The sequence below is a fragment of the Pagrus pagrus genome (genome assembly GCF_965226575.1).
Source record: "Pagrus pagrus genome assembly, chromosome: 15".
In the NCBI taxonomy this organism is placed as follows: domain Eukaryota; kingdom Metazoa; phylum Chordata; class Actinopteri; order Spariformes; family Sparidae; genus Pagrus; species Pagrus pagrus.
In genome coordinates this window covers 17,489,553-17,509,014 of record NC_140199.1, presented here as the reverse complement: position 1 = coordinate 17,509,014, position 19,462 = coordinate 17,489,553, and the positions used below count along the sequence as shown (strand labels likewise).

Sequence of the window (19,462 nt, the reverse complement as noted above, 5' to 3'; positions counted from 1 at the left end):
GTGAAGACACATGCAGAGTCAAGATTGATCTTTTGTAAGAGCGGTAGCAGCCTGATGGTAGAATGCACGAGAACTAAGTTGTTTTTACTGCGGTTTTTACTTTATGTCCCTCATTGTTCATCACACTAACTGAATTCATCATTCAGCACTTTCAGTATAACTTGAAGGGATGGGTGTTCTCTTTTATTGCTACAGTTCTGTAAAAACAATACAGTCCAATAGTGTCTAAATTGCTGATGTTGTAACTTTACGAGCCATCAGCACTGACAAATAACGCTAGCTACAGCAGTCTTAGTGTGCTAGCCTGGTTTGTGCCACACTAAGTTGCCACCTTCCTGTAATTGTGCCGTGCATGGATGAAAATGTTGGACCAGCTTCTGCACTCTCAGGGTTTTAACAAACATGGACAGCCATTCTGCCTACATTATGCAGTCGGTGGTGAGAGAGACATTATGCAAAGGGAAGTAACCCGAGTACAAGAGAGCGGACCTATTGTAAAAATGTAGTTATTGTTTTTTGGGAACCTGTGCCTGGGTTAGTAGTTTTTTTTTGCACACGAGACCTCATTGTTCAATCTTTGCATCTCCGTGCTCGCAACGACCCACCCAGGAAAAATCGTCCTTCGAGCAAACATAATTCTCAGTGGCCTTTTTCCCGCTTCTGACATTCTCTTTTCTTTTTTTTTTTCAGGAGATACTAAAACGTCTGTTACTGAAAAGCAAAAGAGAAAAGAAACTCCGGCTCTGACTCAACTGGTGGTGACAGAGAGAAAAACGATTGCTCGAGACGGAGAGAGATTTGTCATATTAGAAGACGTGATGTTTTCTTGGCTGTTGTTTCGATTCACATCACTGGACCAGAGTATCCATTTTGTCCTTTTGTGTGTGAAGAACAAAATGACAGTGCTTACAAAGATTTGCCTCTGAGCACAAGCACAGACAGGAACCGAGTGCCTGAGGAGGATATTAAACAGGTTTTCCTTATTTGGGAATCATTTATCCATCCGCAGCGTTGCCCTTTGGCTGTGTATTCTGTCCCATGACTACGGCACTGTAGGCACCGTTTGCAGTGATCAAACTGCTCATAACTGTGCAGAGAATTTATATCCTTGCTCAAAAAAATAAGAGGCCTCGATTTTAACGATCACACTCAAGATGAATGACATCGCAAAGGCACCACTTCAGCAATTAAGTAGTCTCTAATTGTAGATTGAACCAGAGCAGGAGGGGGAAAAAAATCATTGTCTATTTTCTTTTGTAACCCAGGTTAATTAGACGACACTTGCTGAATTTTAATTAAAATGTGAAAAATACTCAAACGGTCCAATAAGTTCATGAAAGAGCAGAGAGGCCTTTATCTTGTACACAATACTTTATCAAAGAATCACATATAAAAACACACTTCTTTCAAGAGAAAGCTTTAACTCTTATTTTGATTCTCATTAACTGGATTCTCTCATTGTGGTTGCTCGTCATAAAGCCCTCCGCTACTACAAACATCCGAGCAACAGAAATACACACCACAGCACACAGACCCTTAAGTTTAAGATTAGAATGCAACACACACAGTTCAAAAATATATCCTCTAATCTTGCAGTTATAGCCTTTTTTTTTCTTTTGTACAATTAGAAAAAATACACAGTTGACTGAATTCATTGAGGAGGAAATGCTTTACCAAAGTCACAAGTGAGACTGTACTTTGCACCATGACAGCTTTGGATACAGCACTGCTCTATGCTCGTTATAAGCGCGTGCAGTGTCTTGTGTGCCAGTGGAGATCAGGTGTGTTCACGTGAGTGTTCATTGTGCCCTGCCAGCATCCTGAGGGTCGTATATATTCACATGGACAACTCCAGGATTCAACTCGCCATTCTGTCATGTGTGCTCACACGTGGTCACCTCGGGGAGGGGCGTCTGGTCTTGCATGACCACTTGAGGAGGGGTGGGGACGGGGCGAGCGTGGGCCACCGAGTTTTTCTGCAGCTCAACCCCGAAGGCAGGAGAGGCGTTCTGCAACTGTCTCCTGTACTGCACGAAGCTGCAGGTCTTTAGGATAATAGCCAAGATGTTCTTTCCTATCAGGATCCCCGATACCCTGGCGTCCCTGTACAGGATCATGTTCCCCCCGCGGATGAAGAGCGTGATGATGTTGATGGTGACCAAGCTGAGGATGGGGTACAGGAGCATCTTGTGGGGCACGATGTTGATGCCCTGCATGCTGATCTCGCTCAAGGACACGCAGGGCAGCACCAGCAGCAGGATGTAGCAGTAGAAGAACATCAGGCCCTCCGCCCACAATGGCAGCCCCTTCTTTTGAGGCTCCCACAGGTTGGCTTGGATGTCCAATATGTCCAGCAAGTCCACCACCACCCAGAAGAGACGATTACGGATCTCCTCACGCTTCTTGAAGGCCCGAACGTACTCCATGTGATCAATCGCGACCAGCACCACAAACAGCACTGGGATGCAAATGGACAGCAGCAACGTCAACGCTTTCCTCGCCAGGGCGTCCAGGCTCTTCCTGTCTGCTTTGTAGTTTTGATACACAAAGTAGACCTTGATCTCCAGCACAAAGATGTAAAGGAACCAGAGGATCATGGCGTAGCCCCTCTTGGCCGTGCGTACCTCGGCGCCCACCCACACCGCCACGTAACGCAAGACAATCAGGAAGCAGATGTCTCCCACCATCACCATGATGCAGATGCCGATCTTGCGTGGTCCATGGTTCTGCTCCACCAGGTAGGCATCAATCAGCGCCATGCTGCTCATAATCAGGATGGTGGAAAGGCACACGTGGGGCTTGTTGGTGGGAGGTGGAGGTACCATCCTTGCCTATGCGAGAGGAGGAGGAGGAGGAGGAGGAGGAGTGTTGTTGAAGAGGGAGTGCAGAGGGTGCTCAGTTTGTCCAGTGAGGAGGCAGATCAGATAGTGCTGCTAGACAGCGGTGTTCCCCTCCATTGCTTCTGCCTTGGCCAGAATCCAAGATGCATTAATAGGATTCACACAGATCACTTCAATCAATCTCCGCTCGTGCCCAAGCCACCTGCCGGGTAGACAGTACCCCTCATTTAGTAAATTATGTTCATTGGCAAATGGTCTGTAAACATACAGGTTCACTATTGTCAGAATTAGTAAATCTCAGGATGTGTGTCTGACGTTCACACCCTGATGATCATTCATTAAACACAGCAGTAAAATCAGTGAGTTACATTTTAACTGTCACTAAAAGAGAAAAAAAAAAAAAGCTGCCGCGATGTGTTCTCATTACAGATTCACTTCCGACACCCTTGTTTTCAGACAAGCTTAAGCCTTCAGAGATAAAAATCCAGCTGAATACTCACTTGTGTCCCTCTTTGTACTTTATCCTAATGACTGGCAGCGAGCGATCATCCATGAGACTGCACTGGGAGATCACAAAGCCCATCTGTAATCCACAGGAGGAGAGAGGAGAAAACGTATGGGATCCTCTCCTTCTCTGACAGACGTAAATCCACCAGTCATGGATATATTTCTCTCTCTTCTTCTTTTTTTTTTCTCAAGCGAAAAAGAAATCCCAAAATATTGCCGTCATAATCCACTTACTGCTCAGACTGAATCTGTAGGAGGCATCTTAATGGTCCCGAAGACCGCTCTCGTTTCCTGCAACTAAGAATAGAGGTTATTTTGTGGTGTGCTTAGATAGAGGGTTTAAACCTCCCAACTCCCCCCAAGAAAGAAAGTTATTCTCAGTGGAAAAATCTCTGCAGTAAGTCCTGCTTAAAAAAGAATCTCCTCTCCGGAAGTTTTCCTCTCCATCATCCGGCATCCACGGACGAGTAAAGGGGACATTTACAATCTGTTTTCCTGTGTAAGTTTCAGAAGAAGGAGAAAGATTGGAGTGAATCTTTTAAATGCAACGTGCGACAAAGTGTCCTTCCCCGCTCAGCTGTGTGCATGTGTGTGTGTGTGTGCGTGCAGTTTTCAGCTGTCTCCACGCTTCGTTGTCGCTGTGAAATGCTGCCCCCCTGGCGAGATCCTGGCTGTCGCGCCGTTTTGTCTCTCTCCTGCCCGAGCAGCTTTTGCCAGGGACACCAGGATCAGCAGCACCAGTGGATTCCCCTGCCTCCACTCAGCGTGCCCTGCCAGCACCACCAGCGCTGTGATACTCCAACGCTGTTTGCCTCTGCCCGTCTGTCTCTGTGCACTTCTGAGTCCTCTCTGCGAAGTCTGAGAGATGCGTTCAGACACTCCTGAGATTTCTTCTTCTCTCCCACTCTCTCTCTCTCGCAGGCACCCTCCTCTCCCTTCTCCCTCTTCAGCTCAAGTAAAGGCACTTGCTGTGTGGAGGTGACGCTCAGCAGACCACAGCTGCAGAGCCAGGGAGAGAGAAAAGAGGTAGGAAGAGAGAGAGAGAGACACTTTTCCAGGGGGTGGGGAAAGGCAGGGAGGGAGGGAGGGAGGCAGGACGAGCCAGCCTTTTGCAGCTTAGCTGAATGCACAACTTCTCTCCCTCACCCTGTTTTTTCTCCCCCTGCTCCTCACATCCCTCTCTTCTTCTCACGTTGTGTCTTGTGCTGATATCCTATTTTCTCGGGCTGTTCCTCTTTTGGCTCCGAGAAAAAGTCCCGGTTTCCTTCTTCTCTGAGGAGCCCATTAGGGTGCCGTGCATTTCTTTTTTGTTGTTTTTCTCCCCTCCATCGAGTTCGAGGTGCAGAGATGGAAAGTAATACGGAGAGGAGGGAAAAGGTGGGAGGAGGGGAGGCAGAGAGGAGGAGAGAAGATGCTCTCCAGTATGGGATGTAGAAAGCCAGCTTCCCAGCAGGCTGTGTGTCTGCAGTCGGGGAGACATGGAGGGGGCAGGAGAGGAGGGGGGTGAGGCACACAGTGGCTCCTCCTGACAGAGAGCCTTTCTATTGATCTACTGACAGAGCAGTGAATCAGGAGCCTGAGATGGGGCCAGAGACCAAAAGAGATGAGGGGTAAGGGGAGATGGGGAGGGACAGCGAGAAAAAAAAATGAGATGAGGAGGCAGAGTGACATGATGAGGAGGAGAGAAAAAAAAAACAGGAGCAGGAGATGTGCGAGGTGGAACTAAATGTCAAGGGAACATTTTTATCTTCGGAGATGTAATAATGCCTGGGCTGTGAGAGATAATACTTATGCAGAAATTTATAAAGGTAGGGAAAGGTTGGTGTGTTTGCCCTGCCATGCAAGCTTGCTAACACCACCAGCTCTGTTTATCCAGCTGGGCCAATTAGCACTAATCCTTCCTCAGAGGAACCAAACGGCTTTCACTGCTACAGTACGAAGCCATTTACTGCTCACGTCATGAATCGCCGTTATTGAAGAGTCAAAGTATTGGTTTTCTAAGCAGTGTGGCTGCACTTTTCACCCAACTGTGTAATGACGACTAAACATAATTGCAATCATGCAAATTTTTGCAGGCATGAATGGATTTGGTTGCAGATTTAGCAGCTGTGGATCAGCCGACAGGCAGAGGCCATCACGGCTGTTTTACGACTTCTATCATGCCTTCATGATGGAGGCATACGGAGGCTGAGAAATGAAGTCAAGTGAGACTGAGCGGCTTTCTTATTGACGATTTCCTCTGGATTTATTGACCATTTTGAGAGGAGCGATGAATAATATCTCCCTTTGCAAATTGTGAAGTTGCTCTTCCTTCCACAACATTTTTTTTTACACCTCGACAGTCGTTACAGAACACATGGCAGCCTTCAATTTAATACCAACCAGCACTGAAATGTTACTGCAACACATTTAACAGGTTGTTAGAGACAGTGGTTTAAAAAATTGTTGCTTAGTGAAAGGTCACGCAGGTCCGGTCCCCATGACAGGCAGCGCGGCCGTTAACAGCCGCGTGTCCTTGAGCCAGACAGTAAACCACTACCTGCTCACTCGCTTGCTCAAAGTCACTCTGGGAAACGGCGTCAGCTAAACGGCCGGATTGTAATTGTAAATGAGTGGACGGCTTGTGTGCTGCACGAGGGAGCAGCCCTGTGATCTTAATAGTTTAACTCCCCCTAAAATAAGCGTCAGGGTAACTCTATCGTTCATATTGTTATTCCTCCCACATCTCATCCAATAATCTATAATTTATATCTTAATTTACAAGCCTTTTGTGATATACAATGGCGTCCGAGACTGCGTAAGCCTCTCCATCAAAAAGGACAGTTAACCTGGGCTCGGACTTTAAATCACATCTGCTGATAATCTTCATTTATACCAGTCAGCATTTCCCCTTTTGTCTCCCTTCATTGTGTGTTTATAATTCATGAGCGAAGAGGAAATCAGATCACCGTCTCTTAAGGGTATTGTCTCTTTTAGATGAAGCTGATTTATGCACAGGGTTTTTTTTGCAACAATTAGTTTGTGTCACAGTGATCAGTCTTGATTAATGCAATTAAACTGTTATACCAACATGAGGCGACTGAAGTACATCTAGGAGTCTTGTCTGTCCTCTTCTGCCCTCTCTCCTTCGTCCATCAGTGCTCTGCTCTGCCTCCAACAGAGGACTGTCCTTGGCTCCCGGACAGGGACACTGCTTCATCACTGTTCAGCTCCAGGCAGACTAACACACAGCAGATAGCAGATGATAAAGAACGCCGGCCGCATTCTCTATAACATAAAGCATCGACAGAAAACAATCAGAAGCCTCGGAGTGAGGAAGCCTTGGAGTGGCTAGTACGCCTTGGCTCTCTCATCTGTAGAGATGGAGTGAAAGTTGTTCTTTTTTTGAAAAGCCAAATGTTCAATTCAATCTCTTTGCCTTTAAATGTGGTATTTGCCTTTATGCAAATATTTGAGCATGCTTTCTCGGAGCACGCTTCCATTTTTTCTGTAATGTTCCCTTGACAACCGAGCGCAGCAGCTTGAGAAACTTGTTTTCTCATCTTGTCAGAAAGGATATCATGGGAAAAATTCAAGACTGCGAGCTGCACCTTGAACTCAGCTTAAATAACCCATAAAAATATGTTGTCTAAACATTGCTGTGGGAGGAAAAAAACAAAATACACTTTGCCATCTTAGCAAGAGAATTCAGCTTTCGAGTGCAGTTTTTTCACTGATTGCAATTGCTGGTTCAATCAGTGGCTTATTCTTCGTTTCCCCTTTGTGCTTGTAGCAGCGCTCTGACCGTCAACTTTTCCTATTTCCTTCTTTACACTCAGCAGACGGTCTTTGTATAGGGTTACCGTGCTCATCTGTTACAAATACAGCACTGTATGCCCTTTTGATTAGTGTTTTCTTGCACTTTTCTGTTTATTGCATCTGTGTTCCCCCAGAGCGAGACAGAGACAAGATATTAATGTACACCTAAGTGCTGCAGGTAGAGGCATAATTACAAGGGTATGCATTACAGAATGAATAGGCTGATTTGATTTCCTTTGTGTTTAGACTGCAGATGATTTGCTTAAAAGTCAAGAGGGAGGCATAATTAATTTTACTGCGCTGTGCCACAGGAAATCCAAACAGAAAATACCTGCCAATTAGGATTACCACGGATCGTGTCACCACATTTCATCAAGGAATGTAGGTGAAATGTTTCTATCTTTGTCTCTGCGATTGTCGTCATTACAGAGAATCAAGTTTCAGTGCTAGAACATTCATAATGGTATGATTTGCAGGTGTTGTTACAGAGGGGGGGGGAGCCACCGGACACAAACGTGGATTAATTGCTCGGGTTTGGCAGCCGGGATTCAGTGTCAGCAAGTTGTGAAAAGATTGGGGAATTTACATCACCAAAGACAATTTGTACATGAAGCATAACAGTGGAAATAGGACACATAAATCACATTAGCTGTAACCCTGAGTCTGCCATCGATTACCTACAGGAAAACAAATGGGGGCGTTAAGGCTTCCCATCCTTAAACATCCCCATCAGGACTCTAACCACCGAATGGGAAACATGAAGTGGACGGGCTAAGCTGCTCCCCATGGGGCTATTAGATTAGAGAGAGGGGCGGGTCAGACTGCCCTATATCCCCCCCACTGCTGACCAGACACCCACGCCGGAAGAGGTCATTCTGGCCCCTGTAGCTCTGATATTTAACTGTCGCTAACAAGGAGGGTAAAAAGAAAAAAGTGTGTGCTGGTACGAGTTTGCTATATTTGACATGACATCGGGCCAAATATGAGACAAAGGCTCGTCAACGGCTTTTACCGGGGATTGATGACTACAAAGCAGACCCAGATCTAACAGTATTTGCATTCAATTGATCTTGTTCAGAGTCCCATGTGGGTGGGCTGTGTGTGCAACACAGAGAAAGTGAGAATGATCGCCACATTATCACCACAGTCAGGAAACTGAGAGACATTTTAATATTCAATCTATGGGCAACACTTTACAATAAGGTACACAAAAATGTGAGCAGTTACTGAATACCGAGTCAGGAATGAATCAGGAACTACTTTATAATTCATGAATCATTAATGAGTATTTCCTGAATAACTGTTATTTCAGGACTATGTAGTAGGTAAAGATGAGTTACTGGAAAACAGACTGGGAGAGTCTACTTTAATGAATCATTCAGTAATGATTAGTGCATGAGTATCAGTGAATTAGCACACTGTCCACTTTGTTCATGAATTGTTCCTGATTAACTATCAACCACCCGCTGATCGGCATGAACAAGTGATGACTCGTTAATGACTAATTACTGAATCATTAGTTTCTGTTTTTGTGCACCTTAAAGTAGAATGAAACAGCATGCTGTCTAGTTACCCAATAGACTAATTAGAAACTAATTACTTTATCATAAGTTACTATTTTTGCAACTAATCATACTCTTTTTGTGTACCTTCAAGTAAAGTAAAACATAATACTGAGTAGACACCCAGTAGACTCAAAATACTAATTACTTAATCACTTTTTTTTTTAAAGGAGGTTATTACTAAACAAGAACGACTCATGAAGAAAGTGGTCAGTATGTTGATTCCCAGATATCTATGAACTAATCATTATCTAATGATTCATTGAAGCAGTATCTCCCAGTCTGCTCTTCAGTAACTCATCAACAGTTATTCAGGAATTACTCATTAACGATTCATTAACTATCAAGTTGTTCCTGATTCATTCCTTACTCGCTCCTCAGTAACTTCAGTAACTAAGCATTCAGTGGATTCCCTTAAAAGGATCGAAACCTCAAGTTCAAGCAAAGATGTTATATAATAAAATGAGGTGGTTCTTACGTCTCTCCGGATGCAACCATACACAGAAAAGACAGTGAGTGACAGAGCTTATGATCAGGCCTCATGAGCACAGATTTGTTTTTTTATCTAAGCCTGTGTGAGAAAAGGTAGGGGGGTTGACAGAGCACTATATCATCATTCATGGCTCATAATACCTTTAAGTGTGACACACGGGTTCGGGGCGCATGTAAATAATTCTTCCAGCCGCTGCCTGTCCAGCACAAAGACCCTGAGACAAAGAGAAAGAGTTTCACTTGACATCACTGATGAAGTGAGACGTCAGAGGATTTATGTCAGGGAACTTTTTTATTAAAATGAAAATGAATAAATTCCTCTCTTGACTTTTCTTTTATCTCTGTAGGAGGAGTGTGGGTGCTTTATCTAGGCCAATGCTTAAGTATTTAGTAAAAACAAAATCTGCTGACAGTTATGACAGTAGCATTAAGTGTTATCCATCCCTATTAATGACAAAGCTTATGGTGGCCTGTCAGGAGCACAATAATCAGTCACATCCTCGGACTATCTCAGTAAATATGAGTGAGCTCATTAGAGGCGAGGTTCAACAATAAACTTAAGAGCTGATATGTCACCGTAAGTAATAACGTTGTTATAATGATGCTTTGTCATTTTTGTGTTGAGAACAAGCTGTTGGGGCTATCATTTAGTGACTCATCGCAGCGTGATCCACTGCGGAGGAGCTGAAATGCAAAAAGGCGAGTCGGGGGATGAGAGGCTGTGGAAATCCCGATTGACAGGGAGATTTGGGTTGAAAACAGTCGAGCAGAGCTGTTGGCACATACTACATACTTTGGTAGATATACATTTTTATTGCATCTTTAAAGGTGCACTATGTAGTTTTGAGGAGGACATTTTAATCAGAAGAGGAAGATGATTGATTTTTCATGCCTGAACAAATTAAATAAACAAACTCATGACTCACAATGACTTTGTTTTTATTGGGGGCCCCTTTCTAGCTTCAAACAGTGTTCTGGGGATCTTAATGTCCTCGGAGAACAGCTTGTTTACTCAGTTATAAAAAAAAAAAAATTGAGTTTGTATTATTACCTTATTAATATTGTAAATTCTGAGTTTGAATTTCTTCTCCAAAACTACAAAGTACCCCTTTAATATCGAGCCAACCTTCAACAAAACATGAATTTGTAATAATATGAGTATTTCTGGTGTTTCTGTTAAACTCCTCTCCCAGAGGCAATTTCCTTTATTTACAGTAAATAAAGAGATGATAGTGGCTGTGCAGTTAGTGTCACTCTGCGATGCTGTGTTTTGATGAGCTAATTAAGCAGCCCATTCTCCTAAAAGGCTTTTTGTTAACCTGTCTACTCTCATACCCATTCACCGAACACATTTTGATGGACTCTACAGCCGCACACAGAGTGACGTTGAGTGACTAAAACAAAACAGATTGCAAGAGCCAGCAAATAAAACTGTAGAGGTTCTCAGTCAATATTAATGTCTGTGACTCTCTGGAATGTATCACATCAGGTCTCCGTTCAGATTTTTTGTGCCGTCATAAATCTTTGTTGAAAAATTTGCTGTATTATCATAAATATAAAGATAAACAACTTTCTATACGCTAACGGAGGTGTGCTCTAACAGGCTCGCTGTAGGACAGTGATTTGTCTACAGCCTTATAAGACTTGAAATCATTGATGAATTTTCTGTTTGCGCAGGCCTCTCTGTGGTTTACTCATTCTGATTAATTGAATACAGACTGTTTGTGATGTGGCCATTTACCCATTAAGAATTTTTGCATGCTCCCTTGAGGTTGCATGTGTACACAGAAACGCATGGCATTAATTAAACTGTGCACAATCATAACTAAAAGAGAAAATAAAAACCTTACCCGTGTTTAGGCAGTTTTGCATGCAGCGATATTTCTTATCAGTTGTTTTCTTTTCTTCTTAATGTTTATGCACAAGCTCTGGGGGGACTACCACCATAAGAGACAATATAAACTCTGAGATAAAAGAGTTTTTAAAAAAAAGGATTTAGAGCTTTAAGAACCGAGTATGAAAAACCCAAAACATCAGATTCATGCTAGCAGATGATGAGCACCATCTTGCATCATTACGGTCTGAGGGGCGGCTGTGGACAAGAGGCTATTATAATGTGATCGCACCACAGCTCATTCAAGTTTTGCACTTCTTCCTTTTCAAAGCAGTTAGCTGGGTTGCTTCTTGATCCACATCCTCATGAACATTTTCAGTGGCATGTTTCCCAACTCTCCTCACAGGGGACCTGGCTAATTTGGGGAAGTAGTTTATAAATGGCAGAAACTGCACAGTCCTGGCTCACCTTTCTTGGGGACGACTGCTTAGCTAGCTTAATGAGGCAGAATCGTGTGTGTGTGCCCCTGTGCATGTGTTTGTTGCTTTGTTTGCTTAGAATAGAGAGGTTATACTTGATGAGATAAACTTTGCTGAGTCCGCTGGGGAAACTTAATCTTGCATGCTCCTATTGTTTGCGAAAGTATTAACCATCACGTGCCAGTTATACTCTTCACATCTGTGTAGTGCATGTACAATAGCCGTGTACTCGACTGGAATGCAAGATATTTCTCTATTGACAAAAAATCACCTCATCTGGGAGCAAAACACGTTAGCAGTATGTGCCATCTTGTCTCCAGAGCTCTTACAAGACGCCGCTCTTGGTAAATGGCTGCACTAATGTTGCGCCATGACTGACAGTCCCCATTAATCACCCGCTGTGTGGAGGAGGGGTTTGTTTGATAATCATTATAGCTTTTACCATTGTTCATGTATTCTAAAATCTATGCATAGTAGTAATGAGCAGAGGTAGAGGAGGGACATTAGTGAGGTCATAAATCAACTCTGACTGACTTGGCACAGAAACGTGTAAACCATCGAGGTTATCTAGTTTTATGGAGTTAAATTCTTTGTTAGGAACAGCTGGAAGCGGTCTGTAACACAGAGTGTCAGTGTGCAAGTCATGCGAAAAATCAATTTTATGAATTTGAGGATATGTAATTAATTTAACCCTTCTGTAAGCAACCAGTCTTCTGTAAGCAAATGAATTGACAGTTTATTAATTGGATTTATCTTCACTCCTGTTTATCAACCCGACTGCAGCAGTGAACATAACGCTAGAGAGGAGAGAGAGAGGGGAGGGGAAAAGACAAGAGAGAGAGAACCAGTCTCTGGTGAGTGCTGCCTTAATTGAGAGGTTGACTTAAATTCCAATACACAGACACCGCTTGCTATTTTACAGTAAACGTGCTGTAATCTGACTGATTGGGGCTGTCAAATTTGCTTTACTGTGGGTGAACACAAACAACAACAATTTCTGATCAAAATCTATCTGTTCAGTTTTATTCATGTTACATTTACTGTCATTCGCCGACTTCCTTCCTCACTCTCGGACTCTCTCTCTCAGAAGTTATGGAGACTGGGTTTGAAGATAGTTGGAAACTTTTGGGATCATGTAAGTACACAACTCAACAAAATACATTACAAATGCATAGTTGTTTTTACACATTTTAACAGTTTTAAACGGTTCCAGATCAGAGCAGAATCTGATGTGATTCTGGGCATTTATTCCTTCAGAGAGTCTGGTTCTGCACCCAGCTCGACAGCTCCGAGCAGCTGAGCTTGCAGCTTTGAGGAAAGTAGAGACTGAGTTTTCAACCTTTTAGTCAGCTACAGCTAATACAAATTGCCATCATAACACTTAACACAGCTTTTATGATGATGACTAACTGGTGTGTTTGACAAATTTAGTGGAGTATAAACCACAAATCTAGGAAAGAGCAGGCCTGAGCAGCTAAAATCACCCTTATACATAACACAGTATGGAAATAAATGGTGGGTCTGCTTTTTGTCATCAATATATGTATTTTTTTTATTTATTTTTTTATTTAACCCAGCCTCACAAAGTAATGTTGTTATAGTGTTATACGATCCTTGGACTCCTTGTTACTTCTGTAGGTGATAGTAATCTGGATATGCTAAGCTTTGTGGCTTACCTTAGAGCAGATATCCACACTGTTCCTTACTCTTCTTCTCCTGTGGTTTTGATTTTGGAAGGCTAGGAAAAAAGACACTACCCTCTAAAATAAGGACTACCCGTCTTACTACAGCCCCATGGATACCACTTAAACATGCAGAGAAATCCAAAGCTTGACAGGCCTGCTGTGCTCCGTCACAGCTGTTAAGCTAAGTTAGGACAATCGCTGTTCAAGGAGTTTAGAAGGACTGCAAGTTGAAACAGACTTTTAGTTCTCCCCTGAATCTTTAATGCTCTCCTATATCTAATATTAAATGAGAACGACGGACCTTATTAGCAAACGTACATTGTCTCATACATCGTCTCTGAAGCCGAGATCAATCTACACCACCTGCTGGGACACAGATACAGACGTGGGTTTGCTGTTTGGAGATGAACATCCATCTTCCTGGCAACCCTGCCCCCCCGATACAACAAGTGAAATGATTTGTGGGTGAGCCAGATTTAATTTAAAGGGTCATTAGGTCATTTACCATGGTTATCTGTATCAACTGGAGCTTGAGATTTCTAAAAACAATTTAGTCATACTTTAACAATAGAAAGTTAGCAAACTAGGGCAGAAATGCAACCAAAATACACAGAGGAGATAATATATCATCATGCAAAATACTTTAGAAAATATTTTCTCTTTCATGTCCTTTTTTGGCTCGAGAATGAAATGTGCTTGCTGGCTCGTACTGTAGCGCCATCCTCCCTTCGTTAAGCAGGAGAAGATGCAAGATGGTGGGGGCAGAGAGATTGGGAGTGCTTTGAAATTCCAATGGGCAGAGAGATTTGGTTGCAAAACAGAGTAGTCAGTGAGTTTTCAGAAAGCCAGAAATTTGTGTTGTGTAATTCCAGGGAGGGAGGAGGGCAGAGAGGGAATAGAGGAGAGGGTGTTTGTTCCAAAATGGAGTAGAGATTTGAAAGCCTCAGCAAGCAAGAATCAGCAGGTCTCCGCAGCTGGTCAGGCTACCACAGAGATACTGATGTTAATTAACAACCTTTGGAGACCTATGCAGATGTATTATGGCCGACTGTGTGCTATGAGATATGAAAACTGCACCTGATGCACCTTTAAAGGGCATCAAAATTCAAATAAATCACTTTGAATTTGTTCCATCCAGTAGAATGAGGATCACAATAAGATACAGCGAGCATGAGCAGTGTCCCAATTGAGATTCACAAGTAAACCATTTCATTTGGCAGCGAGTAGCTCATGATGCATGAATCAGTTTCTCAGTGAAAATGTGCCACCGCTTCTCAAAACAATGTATTTGGGTCAGTCAGCACTCGCAGTCCTGTGAGAGACAGAGGGACGCCACCCAAAGGCACGAGCACCCTGAGGCGTCCATAAACATAACCACTGTGGTTTTTGGCCACGATGCAGCACCAGCGCATATTTAAATGAATTGGAAATGAGACTGAAGCCGCGCCAATGCAGCAATTTCGACCACCCATCGCAATCTCCATTGTCTTGTGCCAAAAGGCATGTGGGGCTGGCCAGATAAGGAAAAATGAGATAGATACGCATTTAACAAAACAGGACAACCTGAGAGATCGAGACACCTGCTTTGAGTATGTGACTTTAAACTATATGCAGTCACTCACAAGAGAATTTGAAGAATTACTTACTAACGCGATTCCTGTTTCAGACAGGGATGCTATTGTTTCAGCTTTTTGTGTGTGTGTGTGTGTGAATTCTGCTGGAGGCATTTAGTCCTGCTTCATAAGAGGGAGGTGGAGGAGACACACACTCATCAGAGCAGTATTTGTGCACCTCGTTTTGGCCCAAAAGATGCAGAAAAGGAGGGAGGGTGGAATTGTAAAGGAGGTCTGCCCTACATTTTTGAGTTTTCTAATGCTCAAAATGATGCCGAAGGGGAGCACGGGCTAGTCTGCCCTGCAGTTAATACAGCAACCATTTTCCTCTTCTAATGAAACCTCCAGCCTCTAAAATAACCTAATTTCAGTCTCATTTCATTGAGGAAAAAAAAGAGCTTCATGAGAGATCTTGAGGTTCATTCACATGTCCGTGTCCTCAAATCTCCCTAGGACTCTGCTCTCCTCGCTGACATTTGTGGAGGCTTTTTTTGTTGCATCAACTGTCCTAAAGGGCAAATCCTCCCGCCACACTCTGCAGACGGCGGCTCTCTGTCTGGACTCCCCAGCTTTCACATGTTGTTGTCAATCAGTTGCTGTAGAAAAGTCAGCATGAAAAGCCCTCTCCTCCGCCATCACCATAGCTCTTAGAAGGAGAGTGTAGAAAGGTGTGTTTACCGCTCAGGCAGACAGGGGAGAGCACTGAATACACATATTCAGAGTTTTTGTTTCTCTGTATACAGCAAGGAGCTGGGAATAGCTTTGAGACAATGTATGCTTTAGAACTTATACATTTGCTACATGATCTAGAGCAAGACATTTCCAAGTATTTTATAAAATATGTGCAGTTTGACATTTGCTTTCGCACTTGTTTTAATTGCAGACGCAGCTCCTTCCTTCAATCAGTTTGGCACTCGTGTCATGTGAAGACTAACATCCCTAGAGTGAGGAAGAGTGATAAAATGACTGAAATTTTAGAGTTGAAAACTTATGAGAGGCCTTTCCTGTTATGCATGATCTGTAATGGGCCCACCTCTGCTCTGAAGAACTCCTCTTGCCAAGTGAAAATGTGCATTAAGCGTATCTAAATCACAAAACTTCAGAGTGGCTTTTAACACTACCTCACCATCTGCTAATTCTCTAAGTGTTGGATGAAGGAACCAACGCCATTAAAACCGGTGTATTTAATGTAATAACATTTTATTTCAAACCATTTAAACACCAAACTTCAAACTCTACATGCCCGCTCACATCTTCTTGGGTTTTTTTTGAATTTTTATAAAGTGAGATGAGCTTTGAGTCTGCCTCCATCTGCCATCTCGGAGCCCTACCTCTCTCTTCAGTTCATTATAACCACCACAGGTTAACTTCAACGAGCTCAGATTCATTCACTTCTTCAAATTAACTTCCGTCTGCCTGAGTCCTTACAGCTCTGCGTCCACCATCAGAGGAAATTATATGCTACCTTCATCGGGTCACCAGCCATGGCCCACAATCAGGATATGACAGTATTTAGATAATGGTAGTCCGGTGGAGTGCAGCCAAATATTGAAATAGGTCTTATCAGAAGATTTTAAAATATAAAATCATTTGTGGAAAAACTTCTCTATGACATCTAACACTGAAGTGTAACAATGTAAAGCACGCCCTCATACCTAAACATCTGCATAGGTCAATTACTATGACTCCCAAAATAAAACTTTTCTAAGAACAGCATAAAACCTCATTCATTGTCAGGTGAAACAGTCGCAGTTTGTTTAGGTTAAGGCACAAGAACTACTTTGTCAGGTTTAGCGTTTTTGCCCAAGTGTTTTTGGGTTAAAATAAGTAAGCTACATTAATAAAGGGGAACTCCACCAATTTTACACATTTAAGTGTGTTAACAGGTCTTGGGGAGTACTACTGCATACGTGAAAAAAGTCATATAAAGCCTTTTGCGGCTCCAGAGGAAGCTGCATGTAATCTCATAAATTGCATCTAGTGTCCACCACAAGCCCTATCCTCCACCTTGGATGGGGCTGTAATGTGTGGTGTGCCTTTAAGTAACAAAAGTACGACTTGGAGGGGTGTTTCGCAAATGACCAGTGTTCAAAGTATTTTAAAAGTTAAAGAGGGGTTAAAAATGTATTAGAAGGTATAGTAGATATACATTAGGCTGACAATATTGATTAATAAAACCCAGAATCAGTTTTCAGCTTTTACATCCTGTTCTGCGAAAGAAGCCTGCTGTTAAAAAATGCATAGCAATAGAAGTGGAAGTGGGGCAGCTTTCTATACCATCGTGACTCAGAATGGGGGAATTCGATGGGCTGGAGGGCATGCATTATTTTGCAGAAACATCCTGTATCATCGACTTCTTGCACATATTCGCACAACTTTCTCCATAAACGCAAAGTGTATCAGCCGTAAATAAGAGCAGATGAGGTTATCATGACCTTCTGCTCTGATTGCTGCTGGTCTGACTACAAAGAGAATGAACAATATGACCAATCAATCAATCAATCACCTGCTGAGCTGAATCAGACAGATCCAGCTGCATCTGGTTTCTTTATGTTTGGTTAATATATGATGCTCTCAAATATTAAATATGTGGCCTGGCCTGTCTGATGTAGCTGCTCTGCTCATTTTTCATGAAGCTCACTATCAAGTTTTATGAAAGTGTAATCATCTCTTCTAACAGTGGCAGATTATCCCCAAGGTCCTGCATCATGACTTGTTTTTCAGTAAAAACAACCATGCTTTTCTACGACTAATTTTAATATTAATACTAATGCTAATACTCATCACTCTTGTTTCATTAAAATATCTCCTTCACTGTCTGGGAGATCTGACAGTGTGGCTGAGCCAGTGGCTCGCTGTCAGAGGTAAGACATGAAGCATTTGAATGACAATAATTATGCAGCATTTATGTGAGTGGCCTGCCAAAATTCATCCTGGCTCTTACAAGACTATAAATGCAGAGTCAGATTAAGGCCAGACAAATCTCTACAGATGGGGGTGAAAAATTGACTCTGTTCACTGACAATAAATGTAAAGGAGGTAAGTAGTTCATGGGAGTGCATCCAATTTGGCCTAACTTGTGGGATATTGCAGCATGCACATCTGAAACAGCCCCTCTCTCCAGACTGGCAACAAATAAAGAAAAATGACTCATTTTGATTAACGCCACATAGATTATTGTTCAGTGCGTCCCACTGAGCAGAATCCGCACTGAAGGAATATGGAAATAATTTACTGCACATGCCTGCCTCATGCATAAGCAATTAGCTGAAAACATAAACATCAGCAATACCCTAAGTAAAGGGTGATTAATCAAGTAGTCATTCAGATCTGCACGTCCTACATGCACATTGATAATTCCAATTAGAAAATGGCGTATCTTAAAAAAGGGCTGCATTGAAACAAGGTAAAAGAATGAGTAAAAATTCTACCTGAAGTCGAGATCAAGTGTAGTCTGCTCAGTAATCCATAATCCAAAGAGTATCCAGCGAGAGCACGGCGGGGTTGCAGAGGGCGGAGCGGACATCCCAGCAGTCTCAGCCTCTTTTACTCCATCTCTGTTTTAAGCCCGGAGATGTCAGCCACTGTGGAATCAATTTCTCCACTGGCGGTTCAGGTCCATCTACATTTTTCAATTCATTTGTACTCATTACCAGGAAATAGCCGGAGGCCGAAGCAATTTAGGCACCTGTAATGTAAAGCCCTCAAACTCATTTCTTGTCACACTATTTTGGTTTTGAATTGATGTCATCAGCAATCAGGGGAAATGGAACGTTTGGGATTGTTGTGGTCACAAGCAAACATGGAGAAGTGGCAAGTCATGAATTATAATCCTCATTGTTCCTCGCCAAATCTAGGGACTCACATTTTGAAAGGTGCAGTAATGAGAGATGTTTTAATCTCTTCATTTGATCACGATTAAATGCATTAATAAATAATCAGGGTCAGAATTAGTGCGGCGAGTACTGTGAGTCTATGAGTAAAGGGACTGCAGTCATCAGATAACATGCAGTTTTACAAAAAATAAGAAAAATGCCTCTGCCATGAAAAGAGACTGGTAAAAAGAGACAAAAACACCAGTTTATAAAGACTGAGATGGAGGTTCGTTGCGATGCAGGTCATGATAATAGTGCTGTTATAATTCAACTTTGGGAAAGTAAGCGTCGGTTGAGCCTGACAAATGACTGAAGCATCCTAGAAGCAGGAAAGAGGACGACATCCGCAAAACAAACAGCAAATGTGCAGCTTGTTTTTCCTCTGTGGATGGAGAGAATAGACAGTCTGAGCTTTGCGCTTGGATTCCTGTGGAGTTCCTGTCAGAAGTCCTTACAGAGATGAAAGCGGTTGATAAAGCAGTCTTATCTTTGATCCAGGTCCACACCTTCTAAGACTGCTTAATAAAAAGCTGCTAAAGCTTGCCTCAGGTAAGATGCAAGAGAAAATGTGCAGCACAATAACTGGCTTGTTCACCGTCTGTCTTCTTAGAGTAGACTTTCATGTCTTCAGGTTGGATGAATGAGGTGATGTGTTATTTTGAGTGCATATCAAAGATTTTCACAGTCAAAAAGTAAAGCCTTAAAGGTGTAATTTGTAGAATGTTGCCAGAATTTGAAAGTAGCTCCAGAAACATAGATGGCAGCCTACCACAAGAG

General features: G+C 42.7%; 1 protein-coding gene across 5 annotated transcripts; it reads right to left on the bottom strand.

Moving 5' to 3' along the window:
• Positions 1-1,363: 1,363 nt before the first annotated feature.
• LOC311271068 (transmembrane protein 121) lies at positions 1,364-10,486 on the bottom strand. Of its 5 annotated transcripts, none has more exons than XM_084376462.1 (4): positions 9,341-10,486; positions 6,414-6,614; positions 3,582-3,644; positions 1,364-3,423 (listed from the first exon to the last, which is right to left on the bottom strand). In XM_084376462.1, exon 4 carries the CDS (start codon positions 2,823-2,825, stop codon positions 1,875-1,877), a length of 951 nt encoding a protein of 316 aa, XP_084232588.1. In that variant the 5' UTR covers positions 2,826-3,423; positions 3,582-3,644; positions 6,414-6,614; positions 9,341-10,486; the 3' UTR covers positions 1,364-1,874. The 5 variants fall into 5 exon arrangements, with proteins under 5 accessions (XP_084232588.1, XP_084232587.1, XP_084232585.1 ...); XM_084376461.1 differs by having other exon boundaries at positions 6,418-6,614; XM_084376459.1 differs by having other exon boundaries at positions 1,364-3,644; positions 6,418-6,614.
• Between the last annotated feature and the right edge of the window lie 8,976 nt (positions 10,487-19,462).

Coding starts and splice junctions, on each gene's coding strand:
- LOC311271068 (XM_084376462.1), bottom strand. CDS start 2,825: ATGGTACCTCCACCTCCCACCAACAAGCCCCACGTGTGCCTTTCCACC.